Here is a 24,574-nt window from a genome sequence, read left to right on the forward strand (position 1 = left end):
GTTTTCTGCATACAGGTCTTTTGTCTTCCTAGGTAGGTTTATTCCTAGGTATTTTATTCTTTTTGTTGCAATGGTGACTGGGATTGTTTCCTTAATTTCTCTTTCTGATTTTTCATTGTTAATGTATAGGAATGCAAGAGATTTCTGTGCATTAATTTTGTCTCCTGCAACTTTACCAAATTCACTGATTAGCTCTAGTAGCTTTCTGGTGGCATCTTTAGGATTATCTATGTATAGTATCATGTCATCTGCAAACAGTGACAGTTTTACTTCTTTTCCAATTTGTATTCCTTTTATTTCTTTTTCTTCTCTGATTGCCATCACCAGGACTTCCAAAACTATGTTGAATAATAGTGGTGAGAGTAGACATCCTTATCTTCGTCCTGATCTTAGAGGAAACACTTTCAGTAATCTTAGAGGAAATGTTCTCAAACCATTGAGAATGAAGTTTGCTGTGGGTTTGTCGTATATGGCCTTTATTATGTTGAGCTAGGTTCCCTCTATGCCCACTTTCTGGAGAGTTTTTATCATAAATCGGTGTTGAATTTTGTCAAAAGCTTTTTCTGCATCTACTGAGATGATCATATGTTTTTCATTCTTCAATTTGTTAATATGGTATATCACATTGATTGATTTGTGTATATTGAAGAATCCTTGCATCCCTAGGATAAATCCCACTTGATCATGGTGTATGACCCTTTTAATGTGCTGTTGGATTCTGTTTGCTAGTAGTTTGTTGAGGATTTTTGCATCTATATTCATCAGTGATATTGTTCTGTAATTTTCTTTTTTTGTAGTGTCTTTGTCTGGTTTTGGTATCAGGGTGATGGTGGCCTTGTAGAATGAGTTTGGGAGTGTTCCTTCCTCTGCAATTTTTTGGAAGAGTTTGAGAAGGATGGGTATTATCTCTTCTGTAAATGTTTGATAGAATTCACCTGTGAAGCCATCCGGTCCTGGACTTCTGTTTGTTGGAAGATTTTTAATCACAGTTTCAATTGCATAACTTTTGATTGGTCTGTTCATATTTTCTATTTCTTCCTGGTTCAGTCTTGGAAGGTTACACCTTTCTAAGAATTTGTCCATTTCTTCCAGGTTGTCCATTTTATTGGCATAGAGTTGCTTGTAGTAGTCTCTTAGGATGATTTGTATCTCTGCGGTGTCTGTTGTAACTTCTCCTTTTTCATTTCTAATTTTATTGATTCGCGTCCTCTCCCTCTTTTTCTTGATGAGTCCGGCTAAAGGTTTATCAATTTTGTTTAACTTCTCAAAGAACCAGCTTTAGTTTTATTGATCTTTTCTATTGTTTTCTTTGTTTCTCTTTCATTTATTTCTGTTCTGATCTTTATGATTTCTTTCCTTCTACTAACTTTGGGTTTCGTTTGTTCTTCATTCTCTAGTTCCTTTTGGTGGAAGGTTATATTTTTTTTGAGATGTTTCTTATTTCTTGAGGTAGGATTGTATTGCTATAAACTTCCCTCATAGAACTGCTTTTGCTGCATCCCATAGGTTTGGATCATTGTGTTTTTGTTGTCATTTGTTTCTAGGTATTTTTTGATTTCCTCTTTGATTTCTTCAGTGATCTCTTGGTTATTTAGTAATGTATTGTTTAGCCTCCGTGTGTTTGTGTTTCCTGTAATTGATTTCTCATCTCATAGCATTGTGGTCAGAAAAGATGCTTGATATGATTTTAATTCTCTTAAATTTACCGAGGCTTGATTTGTGACTCAAGATTTGATCTATCCTGGAGAATGTTCCATGAGCACTTGAGAAGAAAGTGTAATTTGCTGTTTTCAGATGGAATGTCCTATAAATATCAATTAAATCTATCTGTTCTATTGTGTCATTTAAAGCTTGTGTTTCCGTATTAATTTTCAATCTGTATGATCTGTCCATCAGTGTAAGTGAGGTGATAAAGTCCCCCACTACTACTGTGTTACTGTCAATTTCCTCTTTTATATGTGTTAGCATTTGCCTTATGTATTGAGGTGCTCCTATGTTGGATGCATACAGATTTATAATTGTTATATCTTCTTCTTGGATTGATCCATTGATCATTATGTATTAACCGTCCTTGTGTCTTGTAACTTACCTTTTTTAGCCTATTTTTTCTGATATGAGTATTGCTACTCCAGCTTTCTTTGGATTTCTATTCACATGGAATATCTTTTTCTATCCCCTCACTTTCAGGCTGTATGTGCCCCTAGGTCTGAAGTTGTTCTCTAGTAGAGAGCATATATATGGGTCTTGTTCTTGTTTCCATTCAGTGAGCCTGTGTCTTTTGGTTGGAACATTTAATCCATTCACATTTAAGGAAATTATTGATATGTATGTTCCTTTCAACATTTTCTTAATTGTTTTGGGTTTGTTTTTGTAGGTCCTTTTCTTCTCTTGTGTTTCCCACTTAGAGATGTTCCTTTAGCATTTGTTGTAGAGCTGGTTTGGTGGTGCTGAATTCTCTTAGCTTTTGCTTGTCTTTAAAGCTTTTGATTTCCCCTTTGAATCTGAATGAGATCCTTGTTGGGTAGAGCAATCTTGGTTGTAAGTTCTTCCCTTTCATCACTTTAAATATATCATGCCACTCCCTTCTGGCTTGTAGAGTTTCTGCTGAGAAATCAGCTGTTAACCTTATGGGAGTTCCCTTGTATGTTATTTGTTGTTTTTCCCTTGTTGCATTTACTAATTTTTCTTTGTCTTTAATTTTTGTCAACTTGATTACTATGTGTCTCAGCATGTTTCTCCTTGGGTTTATCCTGCCTGGGACTCTCTGCACTTCCTGGACTTGGGTGGCTATTTCCTTTCCCATGTTAGGGAAGTTTTCGACTATAATCTGTTCAAATATGTTCTCGGGTGCTTTCTTTCTCTCTTTTCCTTCTGGGATCCCTGTAATGTGAATGTTGGTGTGTTTAATGTTGTCCCAGAAGTATCTTAGGCTGTCTTCATTTCTTTTCATTATTTTTTCTTCATTCTGTTCCACAGCAGTGAATTCCACCCTTCTGTCTTCCAGGTCACTTACCCGTTTTTCTGTCTCAGTTATTCTGCTATTGATTCCTTCTAGTGTATTTTTCATTTCAGTTATTGTATTATTCATCTCTGTTTGTTTGTTCTTTAATTCTTCTAGGTCTTTGTTAAACATTTCTTGCAGCTTCTCCATCTTTGCCTCCATTCTTTTTCCGAGGTCCTGGATCATCTTCACTATCATTATTTTGAATTCTTTTTCTGGAAGGTTGCCTATCTCCACTTCATTTAGTTGTTTTTCTGGGGTTTTATCTTGTCCCTTCATCTGGTACATAGTCCTCTGCCTTTTCATCTTGTCTATCTTTCTGTGAATGTGGTTTTCATTCCACAGGCTGCAGGATTGTAGTTCTTCTTGCTTCTGCTATCTGCCCTCTGGTGGATGAGGCTATCCAAGAGGCTTGTGCAAGCTTCCTGATGGGAAGGACTGGTGGTGGGTAGAGCTGGGTGTTGTTCTGGTGGGCAGAGCTCAGTAAAACTTCAATCCACTTGTTTGCTGATGGGTGGGGCTGAGTTCCCTCCCTGTTGGTTGTTTGGCCTTAGTTGAGCCAGCAGTGGAGCCTACAGGCCCTTTGGTGGGGCTAATGGTGGACTCTGGGAGGGTTCACACCAAGAATTATTTCTCAGAACTTCTGTTGCCAGTGTCCTTGTACCTGTTGTGAGACACAGCCATCCCCGTCTCTGCAGGAGCCCTCCAATACTAGTAGGTAGGTCTGGTTCAGTCTCCTATGGGGTCACTGCTCCTCCCCCTGGGTCCTGATGCACACACTCCTTTGTGTGTGCCCTCTAAGAGTACAGTCTCTGTTTCCCCCAGTCCTGTCGAAGTCCTGCAATCAAACCTTGCTAGCCTCCAAAGTCTGATTCTCTAGGAACTCCTCCTCCCATTGCCTGACCCCCAGGTTGGGAAGCCTGACAGGGGGCTCAGAACCTTCACTCCAGTGGGTGGACTTCTGTGGTATAAGTGTTCTCCAGTTTGTCAGTCACCCACCCAGCGGTTATAGGATTTGATTTTATTGTGATTGTGCCTCTCCTACTGTCTCATTGTGGCTTCTCCTTTGTCTTTGGATGTGGGGTATCTTTTTTGGTGCGTTCCAGTATCTTCCTTTTAATGACTGTTCAGCAGTTAGTTGTGATCCCAGTGGTGTCGCAAGAGGGAGTGAGCGCATGTCCTTCTACTCCACTATCTTGAACCAATCTCTCTCTCTCCCTGCTTTTAAACCTAGTTTAAACCTAGTTTAAGTTTTATGCTCTGATTCATTTATTCCTAGGTCTAAATGCAAGCTCATACTCAGGGCTAGCTGCTCTACAGTCTGTATTTCTAAATGTAAAATAAAGATGCTTCTCTCTATTAAGTAAGTTGCAGAAATTAGTAAGCATTCATGATGCTTCTGAGAATAGGAAGCCCTCCTGACATTGTAAAAACATGCCTTAATGGTGTCCCTCTGTGCCTTGCATAAAGAAATATGCTGCATGATTCCCAGTCTGCAGAGACCCAGGGATGGAATGGATCTATTCTAACCACCTGATGATTGAATCCTCTCTATAATACCCCATTTGATGGTGGAGACTTCATCTGAGTACATCTAGCAACCTCCCAAAGAAGCCCATTTCAGTCTTCACAAGCATCCTTTTAAAATACCACTTTGGGGCTTCCCTGATGGCACAGTGCTTGAGAGTCCACCTGCCGATGCAGGGGACACGGGTTCGTGCCCCGGTCCGGGAAGATCCCACATGCCATGGAGCGGCTAGGCCCGTGAGCCATGGCCACTAAGCCTGCGCGTCCAGAGCCTGTGCTCCGCAACGGGAGAGGCCACAGCAGTGAGAGGCCCGCATACCGCAAAAAAAAAAAAATAATAATAATGATAATATAAAATAAAATACCACTTTGACACTTTTGAGCCCTCTGGTCAATATTATATGAAATTGCAAAGTAATGAAATAAGGAAATCCACCATTGTGAAGTTTAAATTAGAAAAACAAGGAGCACACATCACATTAAGGCACCTTTTTGCTTTTTAATTTGAGACTCAAGAGTGCTAGCTAGCCTAAAATCACCATATCTAAGACAATCAAGATTACTACAGGAAACCGTTTGAGCATAAATTGCTATAGCAGGAAACTGATTAGTTCAGCAAAGAGACAGGATGTTTCTTGTCTCTACTGTTGTCTAAGTTAATTCTGTGCCTCCTCCATGGGCCAACTGCTCTGAGATAAAGGATTGTAAAGTTGTCTCATGAAAGCAGACTGAAGTACAATGAATAATAAACGCAGGAGTAATACAAAGCACTGCCTGAAGTTGCAAGGAAGCGGAAATCAGTCAGCAGCGGGGAGGGAGAAAAGGGCAGTCTAGTAATATTATGTAAAACACTACTCTGACCTACAGAATATAAAGTTCTGTATAAAGTGCTGATAAGGAAAGGAATATTATCAAAATAGGTAGTAGCATGATTTGAAGGAGTGCTTCTTCAGAATAACCTTTTCTATGAAGCCTGAACAATCCAAGTTGTATTGCTTGAAATGTGCTGATGTTTTTTACTCAACGTTCCACCCTGTGGCAGGAAAAATAATGGCTCTATAAAGATGTCCCCATCCTAATTCCCTGGAATTGTGAATAAATTGCCTTCCAGGGCCAAAGAGACTTTGCAGATGTGATTAAGGTTAAGGACCTTGAGAAAGGAGATCATCCTGGATTATCCAGGTGGGTCAAACCTAATCACATGGTTCCTTAACACTGGAGGTCCTTTCCCAGCTGGGCTCAGAGTCAGAGGAACATATGACTACAGAACAATGGTGACAAAGATGCAATGTGGCTGCCTCTAAAGGTGGAGGAAGGGGCTCACAAGGCAAGGAATGGAGGTGGCTTCTAGAGGCTGGAGAACGCAAGGGAACAAATTCTGTTCTAGAGCATTAAGAGAGGAATGTATCACTGCGGATACCTTTTAACCCAGTTTAGATCAGTGAGACCCATGTTGGATCTGTGATTACATAACTTAGATAATAAATTTGTGTTGCTTTAAGCTACCAAATATGTGGCAATTTGTTACAGTAGCGCTAGAAAACTTATTACCCATATTCTTTCAGAGGTTTGACTCAAACATGAAAGATGACACAACCTGAAATCAGCTGTCATAAAGTGACTGTTTAACAGATACCCTAACATTTGCACATGACTTATTTCTAAAATGTTTTTCTAAGAGGCAAACAGAGAAGGTCCTGAAATAGTAGATCTTTCAAAGAAGTAATGAAACATTCAATAAGCACTGAAAAAAAACCAAACTGACAGATTATCAACCTCTCTCAATGAATCCAGCAGAACATATCATTCAATTTTCTTGAAATTCTTTTGTACTTGCATGGAAAACCCTTTATTCCTACAACCTGTCCTACCTTCTTTTCCCCTTCTTCCCCCAAATCTGATTTTGAAGCCTTTTTTTGATGAAGTTTTATAATAAACATTTATTGGCATGCATGAATACAATTTATTATAATGACAAAAACTATTAAAATTCAATTTGCTAATTGAAACTTTGCTGTTGTTGAATATTGATGCATATTTCAGCCTTACTTTACACCTTGATGTTTAAAAAAAAAAAGAGTAGGATTTCAAATCCTTCTCACTCACCACTTTGCAGCAAAGGGGCCAAAACCACCACATCAAACCGATGCCCAAGAGTAGCAGTAACACCAAAATAGCAATGATGGCTGCAATCCCACTAGACTAGAGGAAGCACAAAACAAAAACAAGGATGTCAGCAAAGTTTAGGGTCAAATCCCAAACACATATTTTTTAAGGAAGCATCAGAAAAAGTTACAGAAAACATCATAATCTTAAACCAGATTTCTCTCATATTCCTTTAAATTCTATAAATTACCTTATACTCTATTTATATTATATTTTACTTCATTACATTTATATAATCTATTAAGTATATTATAATCTATTTGTATTCAATTTCCGTATATTATATTTCATGTATATTAAGATAGGCAGTAATTAGTATAAACATCTTCCAAACTGTTTGAAATTATGCCTTAAAAAAAAATAGGAAAAATCACAATTTGGGTTTGTGCGAATGGTCTGTACGGTCCCTACCTTTTGTCTCTGGGAAAGGATTATTCTGGTTACAAGCATGATTACCTCTAGGCAGAATTTATGCAGAATTTTCCCAGACTTTTTGATAATGGAAAATTATTTATTTTATATATTTAAATGGTAGGACAAGATGATTATCAAAAATCACCAATCAGGTGGCAAACCAACAACAATCGTTCTTGTATGCATCAGAAAAGAATGCAACCTCATGCGTTCATATATCAGAAGACGTCTCAGGGCAGCTCAAGCACTACCCACACAAGAACCACACTGGTGCTTTTTCACTTTCTAATGACGATCTCCTCCAGGTCTAACACCCCTGCTCTGGGCTCTGCCTCTGACCCCCTTCTTCTACCAAATACCTACACATCCTATAAGGTTTAGCTTAAGCCACTTCCTCAGGAAGACTTCCTTGTACCTTCTGGCTAGAAAATGCCCGTCCTTACTGTACAAGGCATAGTTCTCTGTACTTTAATCTTAGCATTTATCACAATATATTTACTGATTTATTTGCTTATTTATTTATGATGAACTACAATTTTTATTTAATTTGTCTTTTCTATATTCACTGTGAGCTCTAGGAAGGCAGCACTTATGCCTAACCTACTTAATAATGTGTACTCTATGTCTGGCACTTAAAACTATTTACTAAGAGAATGAACTCCAAATAAATAAGACTGAAAAAGCCACAAAAACAAAGAAGAGTGTTTGTTGAATTTTTAGTGCAGAGATAAAGTTTCCAAGAGAACGAGCTGTCTCTTCCAAACCACTGCTCTCCAGGATCCCCAGTAATCATGTTTGGTTTGTGGGGATTTTTTTGGGTGGGGGGAGGGGAAGATTTCAAGGCAGAAAAACAAAACTGTAAATAAATCAATACACTGTCTGCATGGAAATTTGGGCCTTTATAAGGCAGCTTTTCAGGGATACATTTCCTATCATTCAAAACAAATAAGTAGTACAAGCCCAGAAGTCAAGGCAACAGCCACATTTAGCCCAAGAGCTGACAGAGAGAAAGGCTGAGTGGGAAGAACCTATCAGTTTCCATCTTAGAATAGCATTGTCTTAAAAATTTTAGTCTGGAGGTCTAATTTTAAGCAAGTTGTTTAATTTCTCAGGGACTCCACTTTCTAATCTACAAAATAAGAAAGTCAGTTGTTCCCAAAGCATAAACTCTTTGTGGCAAAGCTATAACCAGGCTATCTCTCTTAAAAAAGCACTGCACACATTAGCATATTTTTAAAGCCCTGAATGGCTCTGTAGTAAAAAAGAACAGTCCAACTTATATCAACACAGGTCAATTTTTTTTCTCATAACATTATCAATATCCTATAGAACTCAGATTTCCTAGAATCCATTTTGGGAAATGTTAGGATTGATCAAAGCTAAGAGACTTTCAGATGTTGAAGCAACAATGGTGGTAGCATTTAATTAGAACATTTTATAATGGAATTTGAATTGTAATACATAATAACCTATGCATAAAGAGATAATGATTTTTATGTAAACAGTTATTTGTAAATAACTGAAAAGAGAAGAGAAAGTACTTTTCAAAAGTATTACTTTAGGGAGTGCTAGCAAAATATACTTGGTATAGCTAATCACAAAAATCTTGAAATGTGTGTCACAGTTTCCCTATATCATTTGTTAGTATCACAATGGAAAAAAAAGAAAAAGTGATTACCATATATTGACTTGGAAACTATCTCCAAACAGATCAATTTTCAAAGATGTTGATTACTAACAGCACTTCAGTTTTAGTAAATCCATTAAAAAAATAACTTTAAAAATAATTCTCAAAGCAGCATAGACCATAAAACGTGTATTAATTTCAGAAATTTTTTTAGGAAAAGATTAAGAATCAAGTATACATGAACAATTAAAGCTATCCTTTGATTTCTAATTTTGCATCTGGATGCAAGAGGGAATAACCATACAAGCTATTTATGTAACTAATGTTAGGTTGCAAATGAACCAAAACAGACACCATCAAAATATCACCTAGAATCCTTGAGTATGTCATTTAATTTATTTTTCAGAAGACAACAAAAATAACTACAGAAACTTCACACACAGACACATACACATACAATCTTCATGAAGCTCTAATATTTACTATTAGACCATTCTTAAGGCACTTCAAGATGTTACCACATATTTACCATAAAAAATTAATTTAAAATTTAAGAAATGAGAAGACATGCAGTCATCTTGCAACTTCTTGATGTACAGTTTGGTAGAATGAAAGTGTAAGCTCAACATGTGATCACTGATGTAACCTAAATGTCTAAATCAGTGTCTTGCACACAGAAAGTTCTGTGTGTGTGTGTGCGCGCATGTGTGTGTGTGTGCATGTGTGTGTGTGTGTGTGTGTGTGTCAGAGAGAGAGAGAGAGAGAGAGAGAGAGAGAGGAGATAAATACTTTATAGGAAATTTCCTGGCACATATCTAAGTTCTCTGTCCTCAAAACCAAAGAAAGTAATTCAGAGCACACATCAGAATACTTATGAAAACACTCAAAGTGCAACTTTCTACACAGAATTCTAAACGTTCACGAACAAATCATACAATTCTCCATAGGCTTGATTATACTAAGCTCTGAAATCTAGACAAACAAGAATATAATGGGAAAAGAATGTCAAAGAAATACATAGAAAACTATGATATCTTATGGGAGAAGTGTTGTCAAATGTATAAATTCATGATCCCATCTTCGAATATAAGGCCTTACATAAGATAACCCCGACCTGTGACCATTCATGTATGGAATGAATGCAGCCTTCCCCACCAGACCTTTCCCACACGAGGATCGAGCCACGGCACCCATGGAAATGCTCACCATGTGGCTGTGCACACCACTTCCAAAAGGGTTGTATGAACATTTGTTTTCCCTTTTCTTAGAATTCAAATCCTATGTTCAGAAATAAGGACGTGAAACTGGAGGGTGTGAATATGCTAAAAGTTTAGTGGTTAGTTTTTTCTTTCTACAAATGTGTCATGAGCAGGAAATTCGGAAAATCATACTGACAGAATATAAAGTAGATGGGCTGGCCATGATAGGAAGTCAAAATTCTTGGATTTTCTTTCAAAAATGCCCCAGTTAGGAACACTGACAAAACATTATGCACATCCAGATGCAAACATACATTTAGTATAATAATATTATTATCTCAACTGATTCTGAAATTAATCTACAAGAAAACTGACTATGAAAATACACACTTTCTGAAGACCTACAGACTTAATCTTTATCACATTTAAGAGAAGCATGATGGAAAACAGGTCACAGTAAGCAAAGAATTTAATGCAACCCGAACTTGCCATAAACATAGCCCTGGATGCCCCGGTTCCAAACATTAGCTCAGTTCACTGCATACAAATCTAGGCTTTCCCAGTTCCTTTGTTTTGATTTGCCAGAGCCGTTATCAGAGCATGAAAGACTTCAGCCATGAAAGGGAAATAATTTCATTGCTCACATAACTTTATAAACAAATTAAGGAAAGGTCAAACACACAGATTTCAGTCCTATGAGCAGATACTATGCTGGCAAACTGCAAAGTCAGATGAAACTAGATCTGGTTATGCAGAGTTATGTATCATAGGTGGAAACTAAAAGCCTCTCACCTCTGTTTAGGTGTGCTGCTCTTTAAACACTAGGCAGTTAAAAAAGCTGCCAAAGCTATAATGTTGCACAAGTCTTCATGAAGCCCACAGGTTAGTTGGTGGGACAACCCTTGAACACACAATCATAAATGTGAGAAGTATGGAAGGAGAGTACAACAGAAACAGGGCAAAGCAGGAACTAGCCTGGTCTGGGGTTCTGAAAGGACCTCCTGAGAAAGTATAAGAAAGCCCAGGAAGGGAGAGGAGATCGAATGAGTGGCTCATTGCAAGAACAAGAAAAGACAACTTTGTCTGAAAAATAGAATTTGAGAGGGCTTGGTAGAACCTGAAGCAGCTGAAGAAAATAATGAAACACAAATTTCTGGAAAGCAGTAATCCTCTTTATAACAGAGAGAATTGGCCAATTGTTGGGTTAATATCCATTTGTTAGATGACCTTCCAATCGGCCATTTGTTGGATCAATTCTTCCTAGCTATAGTTCTGAACAAGTAGCATTTTCAGATGTCTACAAAGACAGTTAGCTGAGGAGTCCAGTTGGAGATTTAGTACCTAGATGTTGGCCAAGGCTTTGAAGCCAAAACTCTTTTAAGGGTTAAGCTGGGGACACACCAGAACCTTGAGCTTGATTTTAGGGTAAAAGGAATATATTTTCTAGTCATCCTGGACACATTCAGTCTTTGAACTTCATCTGCATCTAATTTCCTTTTCTTCATTAAAAGGAAGTTATAATGTACAACGAAAAACTTCACTCCGCCAAATAGAAATGAAATTCTAGCTAACAGAATAACAGACGTATGAAAACAAATCAGAGTCACTACTGTACTTGCAAAACAACTATGGGAAAAGAGGAATCACGCAAAAATTTCAAAAGTGTGTGAATAGCCTGTTGCAATCTATCTAGAAAATAATTAATCACAGCAACCACATTAGAATAAAACAGACACAGAAGTGGGGAACTAAATCTCCACAATTTTGCTTCCATGAATTTAGAGCTAGGGGAAGAAAAAATAGTCATAAAAGAGGTGATGATTTCATTTACTAGATTCTTTTGAAATATTCCATAACAGGAACTAGCAAACTAAGGCCGAAAGGCCAAATCAGCTCATCTGTTTCATAAGATGCCTGGCAAGCTAAAACAAATTTTTTACATTGTACATAGCTGAAAAAAATTTAAAGAAAAATATATTATCAATACATGAAATTCAAATTCTAGTGTATATGGTATGTTGAACACAGCCATGCCCGTTTGTTTATATGTCTATGGCCGCCTTTGGGTTACAATGGCAGAGTTGAGTAGTGTAACTGTATAGCCCCTAAAGCCTAAAATAATTACTATCTGACCCTTTACAGAAAAAAATTGCCAACCTCTGTCTTATATAAATCAAATTAGGACCTGGTAACGAATGGAAAATTGTGCAAGTATTCAGGCCAGGAGAAGACAAACTTGGGTTCAATTCCCAATTCTAGCATTTACTCGACTATGAAACTGAGCAAGCAATTTAACCCCAGGGCCTCCAGGCTCCAAGTCTCCCCTTTCTCGGGGGCAGCAAAAGCTGAAATCAGCCAATATTCTGCTCATCAAGCTGTGTAGCATGCTGAGGGTTGGATCCACCTACTAGCAGAAGCATCTTCTAATGTGTTTGCATCAATGTGCACTAAAGATTGGAGGTGGCTCTCTGTTCCTCAGTTTGCTCATCTGTAACATTCAGGTAATAGTAATAGCCTCCTCTTGAGTGGTGAGAATTAAATGAAATCATGAAGTGCTGAGCACATGTGTAGGGCTTGGCACAGTGTCTGGCACTTAACTAGTGCTTATAAGATTTGTTCTTAGTATTATTATTCTAAAAGAATCAGAAGAGCAGTGGCTCCAAGGGGGGAAAAAAGACATCTTGCACTGAATGTTTTAAAGCGGAGACACATTTAGATCTTCTGAGACAGACGAAAAGAATGGACTGCCTAAGTCTAAACCCTCCTCAGATTCTAGTCTTAAATCTTTTAAGTCCAAACCTTAGTTTCCCTACTTTTAAACTGAATATGCCGGTACTGTCATTCATTCCTTTAACAAATAATTTTGGAGCACCTGCCTCGTGTAAGGATCAGGCACTGAGAGGGAGGCGATGAGCAAGGCACAGACTGCAGAGAGAGGCCGAGAAGTAAACAGGAAATTACAACCCAGTGACATAAGTGCCTTAGTAAGAACGAGCCCGGATGCTCTTGGAGAACAGAGGAGGTTCCTTATTTGTGAGATTTCCACAAGGATTAATCAATTGCTAAATAATGGTGTTTCATTTTGTTTGGCTTTTCGAATGCCTGTGAAGAGCCAAAAGCATCATCTAAGAATGAGTAAGATTACTAACTTCATATCTCCTAATTATCACATCCAAATATGCCTGAAAGGCTAGGTATCACGTAAATACAAGGGCGGTATTTATCATCATATTATCCACTGTCGTCTTCTATTCTGAATAGAGGTGTAATGCACACATCTGCAGATACTTTCTCATCAACTCCATTCTCACTTTCTAATTCTATAAAACAGTGATATTACTACCACACACCAGACATATTTGCATTTAAATCAAAATAATGGTTAAATCTAATTAGAAAAAAAGAATTATCCTGTGGTTATGTAAGTCAAATAATTATGCTGTACACCTTAAACTTATACAGTGCTGTATGTCAATTATATCTCAATAAAACTGGAAGGAAAAAAAACCTCTAGCCCTTTGTCTCAGCAGAGTTGAGTTCAGTCTCTCATGAAAGTGGAAGATTTTCTTCCCTTCATTCATTTTAACACTGTGTACTGAAGTTTAGGAACCACAGACCTGTAGGATGAACTCTAAGCTCTGTTTTTGTTTTTTTTTTTGGCCATGGATAATCTGATCTAAATTTTCTCTTTCCAAGCTTTCCTTCCACTATTTTTACCCCAACCAAATATATCTACTTTCAATTTTTTTAATTCAGTTTTTATTAAAGTATAATTGCTTTACAATATTCTGTTCGTTTCAAGTGTACACTATAGTGATTCAGTATTTTTGCAGATTATATTCCTTTAAAGGTTTTATAAGATAATGGGTATAGCTCCCTGTGCTATACAGTAAATACTTGTTGCTTATCTATTCAGTATATAGTGGTTTATAGCTGTTAATACTGTATCCCTAATTTGTCCCTCCTCCCTTCAATTTCTGTTTGCTATTTATCTGTAAAATGGTCCCCCCTCCTCTCTCTTTGCCTAAGACCTGCTCTCATTTCAAGACCCAGTTTATCTCGGTTCCTCCATAAATACAAAACATTTCTCTAGCTTTCCTTCCCTTCTTGCTCTACCTACTAAAAGCTCCTTTTTTTTTTTTCATTAAAAATCATGTGGAATTTGGTTGACTTTTTCATTCCATACAACAGCTCCCAAATGTGCACCTCCAATCCAGACCTCTTTCTAGAACTTCAGACTTGTATATTCAACAGCCTTTCTGACACTCCCACTGAGATGAAAAATGGACATCTTTCACTCAACATTTCCAAAACAGACCTCCTCATCTTTTTTCAAAAAACGTCTCTACCTGATGACAACTCATCTTTCTAGTTGCTCAGGTGAAAAAGCCTGGAACTGTCCTTATTGTCTTTCTCTCACACCCGTATCTAATCTGTCTAGGTATCCGGTAGACTCCACCTTTAAAATATATTCAAATCTAACCACTTCCCACCATCTCCCTTGCTATCTGCCCAGTGGAGCCACCATCCCCTCTCCTAGATTACTGAACTAGCCACAGAATTGGTCTCCAGGTCTCCACTTTGGCCCCTACCTGCAAAGTCTATTTTTGCACAGCAGTCAGAATGATCCTTTTAAAACACAGTCACACCGTGTCACCTTCAGTGGCTCCTGTTTCACTTAGAAAAACACTCAGAATCTTACAATGACTTACAAAACTCTCCATGATCTCTCCCCTCCCTCCACGCTCTCCTACTCATCTCAGGCCTCCTTCCCCAGCTACCTCCACTCTGCACACTGGCTGCCTTGCTCCTCTTTAAACCAGCCACATACACTCCCATCTTAGGCTCTGTTCGAGCTGCTCCCTCCGCAAGAACACTCTTCCCTTGCATGGTCTTCAGGGCTCACTCCCTCACCTTCCTCAGGGCTTTGCTTAAATCTCTTCTCAAGGGAAAATATTCAGATGCCTTATTTAATATAACAACGTGCCGCCAAATTTTCTCTCCATCTCTGACACAACTGATGTTCCTTTTTCTGAAATCACCTTACTCTTAAAACCACCTCGAGTCACGTTACGCTCCCCTTAGAACTAGCAAGACCTAGAAAGACTTCCTCTTTCCAAGAAGCAAACAACCTGTACATTCCAAATGAGTCATTAAGCTTCAGCATCCCTGCACACAGAAACTGTGCATGGTTATAGGATGCAGACAAAGATTTGTTTTCCTGCTTCTGTGAAAGAGAGGTGAAAAAAGACAGCTGGAGGTACAGAATAGGAAGGAGGATGGAAAAAGAACCCCATTTCAGTGAGCAAAACACTGAGATATCATATACCACAAATGTCTGTAATCTCAACCACATCCTGAGGGACCAGGAAACCTACACATTACAACATCCACAAAACCTATAAATTGCAACATGAATTGAAGATAAAAAGGGGCAAAAAACAACTAGCTATTTTCAAAATAAAAACAGCTGTTGTTAAAGAGTTATCCAGGGAATTCAATAGTGATCCAAGAGTCCATATCGATGCTTGTTTTCCCTGCAATGTTTTCTTACAACAAGAAACAAACTATCTCTCTACAGATAATATTGCGTTGCTTTGTTTTGTTTGCTGGAGGAAGGATGTCTCTCAAATTAAAATATCAAAATATAAAACCATAAAATCATGAGATGGAGGTGGCGCCTTCAAGATGGTAGAGGAGTAAGACGTGGAGATCACCTTCCTCCCCACAAATACATCAGAAATACATCTACATGTGGAACAACTCCTATAGAACACCTACTGGATGCTGGCAGAAGACCTCAGACCTCCCAAAAGGCAAGAAACTCCCCACGTACCTGGGTAGGGCAAAAGAAAAAAGGAAAAACAGAGAAAAAGAATAGGGATGGAATCTGCCCCTCTGGGAGGGAGCTGTGAAGGAGGAAGTTTCCACACACTAGGAAGCCCCTTCACTGGCAGAGACGGGAGGTGGCACGGGGGAAGCTTTGGAGCCACAGAGGAGAGCGCAGCAAAAGGGGTGCAGAGGGCAAAGCAGTGAGATTCCTGCACAGAGGATCAGTACTGACCAGCACTCACCAGCTCTAGAGGCTTGTCTGCTCAGCCGCCGGGATGGGTGGGGGCTGGGAGCTGAGGCTCTGGCTTCAGAGGTCAGATCCCAGGGAGAGGACTGGGGTTGGCTGCGTGAACACTGCCTGAAGGGGGCTAGTGCGCCACAGCTAGCAACGACGTAGTCCAGAAAAAATCTGGACCTGCCTAAGAGGCAAGAGACCATTGTTTTCGGGTGCGCGAGGAGAGAGGATTCAGAGCACCAGCTAAACAAGCTCCAGAGAAGAATACGAGCCACAGCTATCAGCATGGATGCCAGAGATGGGCATGAAACGCTAAGACTGCTGCTGCAGCCACCAAGAAGCCTGTGTGCGAGCACAGCTCACTATCCACACCTCCCCTCCCAGGAGCCTGTGCAGCCCGCCACTGCCAGGGTCCTGTGATCCAGGGACAACTTCCCCGGAAGAACACACAGTGTGCCTCAGGCTGGTGCAATGTCACGCTGGCCTCTGCCACCGCAGGCTCGCCCCGCATCCGTACCCTTCCCTCCCCCCAGCCTGAGTGAGCCAGAGCCCCAGAATCAGCTGCTACTTTAACCCCGTCCTGTCTGAGCAAAGAACAGATGACCTCAGGTGACCTACATGCAGAAGCGGGTCCAAATCCAGAGCTGAACCCCAGGAGCTGTGAGAACAAAGAAGAGAAAGGGAAATCTCTCCCAGCAGCCTCAGGGGCAGCGGATTAACTCTCCACAATCAACGAGATGTACCCTGCACCTGTGGAATACCTGAATAGACAACGAATCATCCCAAATTGAGGAGGTGGACTTTGGGAGCAACAGTAGACTTGGGGTTTGCCTTCTGTATCTAATTTGTTTCTGGTGTTACCTTTATCTTAGTTTTTTATTTAGACATTATTATCACTGGAAGATTTGTTTATTGATTTGGTTGCTCTCTCTCTCTTTTTTTTAATATATATATATTTTTCCTTTTTTTGTGAGTATGTATATGTATGCTTCTTTGTGATTTTGTCTGTATAGATTTGCTTTTGTCATTTATCTTAGGGTTCTGTCTGTCCGTTTTTTGAGGGGTTTTTTTTTGTTTATTTTTTAGAATAGTTATTAGTGCTTGTTATCATTGGTGAAATTGTTTTTTCGTTTACTTGCTCTCTTCTTTCTTTTTTAATTATTTTTTATTTTTACTTTTAATAATTTTTTTTTTTTTTTTTTTTTTTTTTTTTTTGCAGTACGTGGGACTCTCACTGCTGTGACCTCTCCTGCTGCGGAGCACAGGCTCAGCGGCCATGGCTCATGGGCCCAGCCGCTCCGCGGCATGTGGGATCTTCCTGGACTGGGGCACAAACCCATGTCCCCTGCATTGGCAGGTGGACTCCCAACCATTGTGCCACCAGGGAAGCCCTCTTTCTTTGTTTTTCTACCTTTTCTTCTGAACCGTGTGGCTAACAGGATCTTGGTGCTCTGGTCAGGTGTCAGGCCTGAGCTCTGAGGTGACAGAGCCAAGTTCAGAGCATTGGTCCCCTAGAGACCTCCTGGCCCCACAAAATACCAAACAGCAAAAGCTCTCCCAGATATCTCCATGTCCACACTAAGACCCAGCTCCACTCAACAACTGGCAAGCTACAATGCTGGACACTGCATGACAAACAATTAGAAAGACAGGAACACAACCACACCCATTAGCAGAGAGGCTGCCTAAAATCATACTAAGGACACAGACACCCCAAAACACACCACCAGACATGGTCCTGCCCACCAGAAAGACAAGATCCAGCCTCATCCACCAGAACACAGGCACCAGTCCCCTCCACCAGGAAGCCTACACAACCCACTGAACCACCCGTAGCCACGGGAGGCAGACAACATAAACAACAGGAACTATGAATCTGCAGCCTGCGAAAAGGAGACCCCAAACACAGTAAGTTAAGCAAAATGAGAAGACATATAAATACACAGCAAATGGAGGAGCAGGTAAAAACTCACCAGACCAAACAAATGAAGAGGAAATAGGCAGTCTACCTGAAAAAGAATTCAGAGCAATGATAGTAAAGATGATCCAAAATCTTGGAAATAGAATGGAGAAAATACAAGAAACATTTCCCAAGGAGCTAGAAGAACTAAGGAGCAAACAAACAAGGATGAACAACACAAAAAATGAAATTAAAAATTCTCTAGAAGGAACCATTAGCAGAATAACTGAGGCAGAAGAACAGATAAGTGACCTGGAAGATAAAATAGTGAAAATAATTACAGTAGAGCAAAATAAAGAAAAAGAATGAAAAGAATTGAGGACAGTCTCAGAGACCACTGGGACAACATTTAACTCACCAGCATTCGAATTACAGGGATCCCAGAAGAAGAAGAGAAAAAAGAGGGACTGAGAAAATATTAGGAGATTATAGTTGAAAACTTCCCTAATATGGGAAAGGAAATATTCAATCAAGCCCAGGAAGTGCAGAGAGTCCCATACAGGGTAAATCCAAGGAAAAACACACCAAGACACGTATTAATAAAACTATTAGACATTAAATACAAAGAAAAAATATTAAAAGCAGCAAGGGAAAAGCAACAAATAACATATAGGGAATCCCCATAAGGTTAACAGCTGATCTTTCAGCAGAAACTCTGCAAGCCAGAAGAGAGTGGCAGGACATATTTAAAGTGATGAAAGGGAAAACCTACAATCAAGATTACTCTACCCAGCAAGGATCTCATTCAGATTTGATGGAGAAATTAAAAGCTTTACAGACAAGCAAAAGCTAAGAGAATTCAGCACCACCAAACCAGCTTTACAACAAATGCTAAAGGAACTTCTCTAGGCAGGAAACACAAGAGGAGGAAAAGACTTACAATAACAAACACAGAACAATTAAGAAAATGGTAATAGGAACATACATATCGATAACTACCTTAAATGTAAATGGATTAACTGCTCCAACCAAAAGACAAAGACTGGCTGAATGGATACAAAAACAAGACCCATATATATGCTGTTTAAAAGAGACCCATTTCAGACCTAGGGACACATACAGACTGAAAGTGAGGGGATGGAAAAAGATATTCCATGCAAATTGAAATCAAAAGAAAGCTGGAGTAGCAATTCTCATATCAGAAAAAATAGACTTTAAAATAAAGACTATTAGAAGAGACAAAGAAGGACACTACATAATGATAAATCCAAGAAGAAGATATAACAATTATAAATCTATATGCACTCAACATAGGAGCACCTCAATACATAAGGCAAATGCTAACACATATAAAAGAGGAAATCAACAGTAACACAGTAATAGTGGGGGACTTTATCACCTCACCTACACTGATGGACAGATCATCCATACTGAAAATTAATACGAAAACACAAGCTTTAAATGACACAGTAGAACAGATAGATTTAATTGATATTTATATGACATTTCATTTGAAAACAGCAAATTACACTTTCTTCTCAAGTACTTATGGAATATTCTCCAGTATAGATCATATCTTGGGTCACAAATCAAGCCTTGGTAAATTTAAGAAAGTTGAAATCATATCAAGTATGTTTTCCGATCACAACGCTATGAGACAAGATATCAATTACAGGTAAAAAACTATAAAAAATACAAACACATGGAGCCTAAACAATACACTACCAAATATCCAAGAGATCACTGAAGAAGTCAAAGAGGGGATCAAAAAATACCTAGAAACAAATGACAATGAAAACAAGATGACCCAAAACCTATGGGATGCAGCAAAAGCGTTCTAAAGGGAAAGTTTATACCAATACAATCTTACCTCAAGAAACAAGAAACAACTCAAATAAACAAACTAACCTTACACTTAAAGCAATTAGAGAAAGAAGAACAAAAAAGCCCCAAAGATAGCAGAAGGAAAGACATCATAAAGATCAGAGCAGAAATAAATGAAAAAGAAATGACAGAAAAGATAGTAAAGATCAATAAAACTAAAAGCTGTTTTTTTAGGAAGAAAAACAAAATTGATAAACCATTAGCCAGACTCATCAAGAAAAAAACAGAGAAGACTCAAATCAATAGAATTAGAAATGAAGGAGATGTAACAACTGACACTGCAGAAATACAAAGGATCATGAGAGATTACTACAACCAACTACATGCCAATAAAATGGACAAACTGGAAGAAATGGACAAATTCTTAGAAAAGCACAACCTTCCAAGACTGAATCAGGAAGAAATAGAAAATATAAACAGACCAATCACAAGCACTGAAATTGAGACTGTTATTGAAAATCTTCCAACAAACAAAAGCCCAGGACCAGATGAGTTCACAGCGAATTCTATTAAACATTTAGAGAACAGCTAACACCTATCCTTCTCAAACTCTTCCAAAATATAGCAGATGGCAGAACACTCCCAAACTCATTCTACGAGGCCACCATCACCCTGATACCAAAACCAAAGATGACACAAAGAAAGAAAACTACAGACCAGTATCACTGATGAACACAGATGCAAAACTCCTCAACAAAACACTAGCAAACAGAATCCAACAGCACATTAAAAGGATCATTCACCATGATCAAGTGGGGTTTATCCCAGGAATGCAAGGATTCTTCAATATATGCAAATCAATCAATGTGATACACCATATTAACAAATTGAAGGAGAAAAACGATATGATCATCTCAATAGATGCAAAAAAGCTTTCAACAAAACTCAACATCCATTTATGATTAAAAACCCTCCAAAAAGTAGACATAGAGGGAACTTACCTCAACATAATAAAGGCCATATATGACAAGCCCACAGCCAGCATCATTCTCAATGGTTAAAAACTGAAACCTTTTCCACTAAGACCAGGAACTAGAGAAGGTTGCCAACTCTCACAACTATTATTCAACATAGTTTTGGAAGCTTTTGCCACAGCAGTCAGATAAGAAAAGAAATAAAAGGAATCCAAATCATAAAAAGAAAGTAAAACTGTCATTGTTTGCAGATGACATGACACTATACATAGAGAATCCTAAAGATGCTACCAGAACTTACTAGAGCTAATCAATGAATTTGGTAAAGGAGCAGGATACAAAATTGATGCACAGAAATCTCCTGCATTCCTATACACTAATGATGAAAAATCTGAAAGAGAAATTAAAGAAACACTCCCATTTACCACTGCAACCAAAAGAATAAAATACCTAGGAATAAATCTACCTAAGACAAACGACCTGTATGCAGCAAACTATAAGACACTGATGAAAGAAATTAAAGATGATACAAACAGATGGAGTGATATACCATGTTCTTGGATTGGAAGAATAAATAATGTGAAAATGAGTATACTACCCAAAGCAATCTACAGATTCAATACAATCCCCATTAAACTACCAATGGCGTTTTTCACAGGACTACAACAAAAATTTTCACAATTTGTATGGAAACACAAAAGACCCCGAATAGCCAACGCAGTCTTGAGAACAAAAAATGGAACTGGAGGATTCAGGCTCCCTGACTTCAGACTATACTATAAAGCTACAGTCATCAAGACACTACGGTACTGGCACAAAAACAGAAATACAGATCAATGGAACAGGATAGAAAGCCCAGAGATAAACCCATGCATATATGGTCACCTTATCTTTGACAAAGGAGGCAAGAATATACAATGGAGAAAAGACAGCCTCTTCAATAAGTGGCGCTGGGAAAACTGGACAGCTACACGTAAAAGAATGAAATTAGAACACTCTCTAACACCATACACAAAAATAAACTCCAAACGGATTAAAGACCTAAATGTAAGGCCAGGCACTATAAAGCTCTTAGAGGGAAACACAGGCAGAACAGTCTATGAGATAAATGACAGCAAGGTCCTTTTTGACCCATCTCCTAGAGAAATGGAAATAAAAACAAAAATAAACAAATGGGAACTAATGAAACTTAAAATCTTTTGCACAGCCAAGGAAACCATAAACAAGATGAAAAGACAACCTTCAGAATGGGAGAAAATATTTGCAAATGAAGCAACTGACAAAGGATTAATCTCCAAAATATACAAGCAGCTCATGCAGCTCAATATCAAAAAAAGGAAACAACCCAATCCAACAATGGGTGGAAGATCTAAATCGACATTTCTCCAAAGATTGCCAACAAACCCATGAAATGATGCTTAACATCACTAATGATTAGAGAAATGCAAATCAAATCTACAATGAGGTATTACCTCACACTGGTCAGAATGGCCAACATCAAAAACTATACAAACAATAAATGCTGGAGAGGGTGTGGAGAAATGGGAACCCGCTTGCATTGTTGGTGGGAATGTAAATTGATACAGTCATTATGGAGAACAATATGGAGGTTCCTTAAAAAACTAAAAATAGAACTACCATATGATCCAGCAATCTCACTACTGGGCATATACCCTGAGAAAACCATAATTCAAAAAGAGTCATGTACCACAATGTTCATTGCAGCACTATTTACAATAGCCAGGACATGGAAGCAACCTAAGTGTCCATTGACAGATGAATGGATAAAGAAGATATGGCACATATATACAATGGAATATTACTCAGCCATAAAAAGAAATGAATTTGAGTTATTTGTAGTGAGGTGGATGGATCTAGAGACTGTCATACAGAGTGAAGTAAGTCAGAAAGAGGAAAATAAGTACTGTATGCTAACACATATATATGGGATCTAAAAAAAAAAAATTGGTTCTGACAAACCTAGGGGCAGGACAGGAATAAAGACTCAGAGGTAGAGAATGGACTTGAGGACATGGGGTGGGAAAGGGTAAGCTGGGATGAAGTGACAGGGTGGCATGGTCATATATACACTACCAAATGTAAAATATATAGCTAGAGGATAGCAGCTGCATAGCACAGGGAGATCAGCTCAGTACTTTGTGTCCACCTAGAGAAGTGGGATAGGGAGGGTGGGAGGGAGATGCAAGAGGGAGGAGATATGGGGATATATGTATATGTATAGCTGGTTCACTTTGTTATATAGCAGAAACTAACATACCATTGTAAAGCCTTTATACTCCAATAAAGATGTTAAAAAAAATCATGAGATGTGAAAAAATGTATAGGTTTGGGATTTTGGTCTTTTGAAGGGGAGGAATTTTTTTTTTTTGCATTGATTTATATATTTTTAACAAAGAAAATGCACTCATAAGAATATCAGCCGTGTGATCAGTTCCTTTTAGTGCTTTGTGTTTTCATGTTCAACAATCTAATGTCAAGATAAACCAAAAAAATTAACTATAAGGAAAACACTCTCTTATCAATGGAATTTATATATCCAAAGATTGCATCTTAGGTAGTGCAAATCAACCATGTTAACTAAATTATAGTTTCAGTGTAGTTTCAAACCAAGATATTATAAAGTTCTCAAAATCAAGTTCCTTACTCTTGAGAAAGCATCAACATTAAAAGGGACAAAATAATAAGCTCACTCATTAAGATGCACTAATAATTTAAAAAACATGATAAATGTCTTAGGTATTATAATGCAACCTTCATTAACAGAAAGACATTATTTCCTTTACATAGTTAATGTTTTAAGAAAAAAATGCTTCATTTGGAAATCATTTTCCTACCTTATTCTAATATTTAAATATGACTTCAATTTTATAAATATCAAAATATAATGTATACTCTTTAAAATCCCTTTAAAGGAGACTAAAGGAAAAAACAAAACAACCTACAATAACTTCTATACAAATATTTTCTTGTAATGGTCTCCAGTGTTACTATTTGTACTTTCTTTACTGTAGGATGCAACAATATTGAAGGTCCATAAATTATTTCTGGAGAGAGTTATTTTTAAAAAAGTAGCTTTATGTGAACAGGGACTTACACATTCTGTGGCTGTGACTGTTAGTGAGCCCGAGATGACAGAATTTCCTCCATTAAAGCTCACTGAAACATCAAGAGTTCTGAAAGAAAATGCAGAAACAATAATTAAGAGTAATTAAAAACTGGAGTTTTGTGGAAAATTTTTCTTTCCTTAAATAATTCAGAATAGCCAGAGAGTCTACTTTAAAAGTCAAATCATTTGATCGGTTATCTTAGCGTTTTTCTTTCTTAGTTCTAGTAGCCAGAGGCAAATTCCTTAAGTGATCAAATTGTTCCTAAAAGAAGCATTAATGTCAATAGAAACATGAAGAAATTCCTGTTGTTGTCATTGTTCTAGTTTAAAGTAATACATTTTTAGGAAAAACATTAAATTAAATAATTCCTTAATCCAGAAAAATGCTAAGATTGTTTCAGGTTCACAAAAACCTAAAATGGGGAAAATACTTCCAACTGACTTAGCTTTTCCCTGTCTCTAGACATTACCATTATCACAAGATCATTGTTTAAGAATATAAAAATGGAAATAGACAGAAACTGGGCATAGAGGGAAGTTACCTCAACATAATAAAAGGCATATATGACAACCCCACAGCCAACATCATTCTCAATGGAGAAAAACGGAAAGCATTTCCTCTAAGATCAGGAACAAGACAAGGGTGCCCACTCTTACCAGTATTATTCAACATAGTTTTGGAAGTTTTAGCCATGGCAATCAGAGAAGAAAAAGAAATAAAAGGAATACAAATTGGAAAAGGATTAAA

The 24,574-nt window shown here is 38.1% G+C and overlaps 1 protein-coding gene across 4 annotated transcripts in view; it reads right to left on the reverse strand.

The window, feature by feature from the left end:
* ANTXR2 (ANTXR cell adhesion molecule 2) overlaps positions 1-24,574 on the reverse strand; it is a 157,126-nt gene that overhangs the window by 81,398 nt on the left and 51,154 nt on the right. For 3 of the 4 annotated variants that reach the window (XM_032632299.1, XM_032632300.1, XM_032632298.1), the window contains exons 11-12: positions 23,815-23,893; positions 6,635-6,730 (exon numbers count right to left, since the gene is read on the reverse strand). In XM_032632299.1, coding sequence (XP_032488190.1) covers positions 6,635-6,730; positions 23,815-23,893 — 175 coding nt within the window. Of the gene's footprint in view, positions 1-6,634; positions 6,731-17,974; positions 18,011-23,814; positions 23,894-24,574 lie in introns of all 4 variants that reach the window. The other variant, XM_032632297.1, reaches the window with a different exon arrangement.

The sequence above is a fragment of the Phocoena sinus genome, chromosome 5, assembly GCF_008692025.1.
Source record: "Phocoena sinus isolate mPhoSin1 chromosome 5, mPhoSin1.pri, whole genome shotgun sequence".
Lineage (NCBI taxonomy): Eukaryota > Metazoa > Chordata > Mammalia > Artiodactyla > Phocoenidae > Phocoena > Phocoena sinus.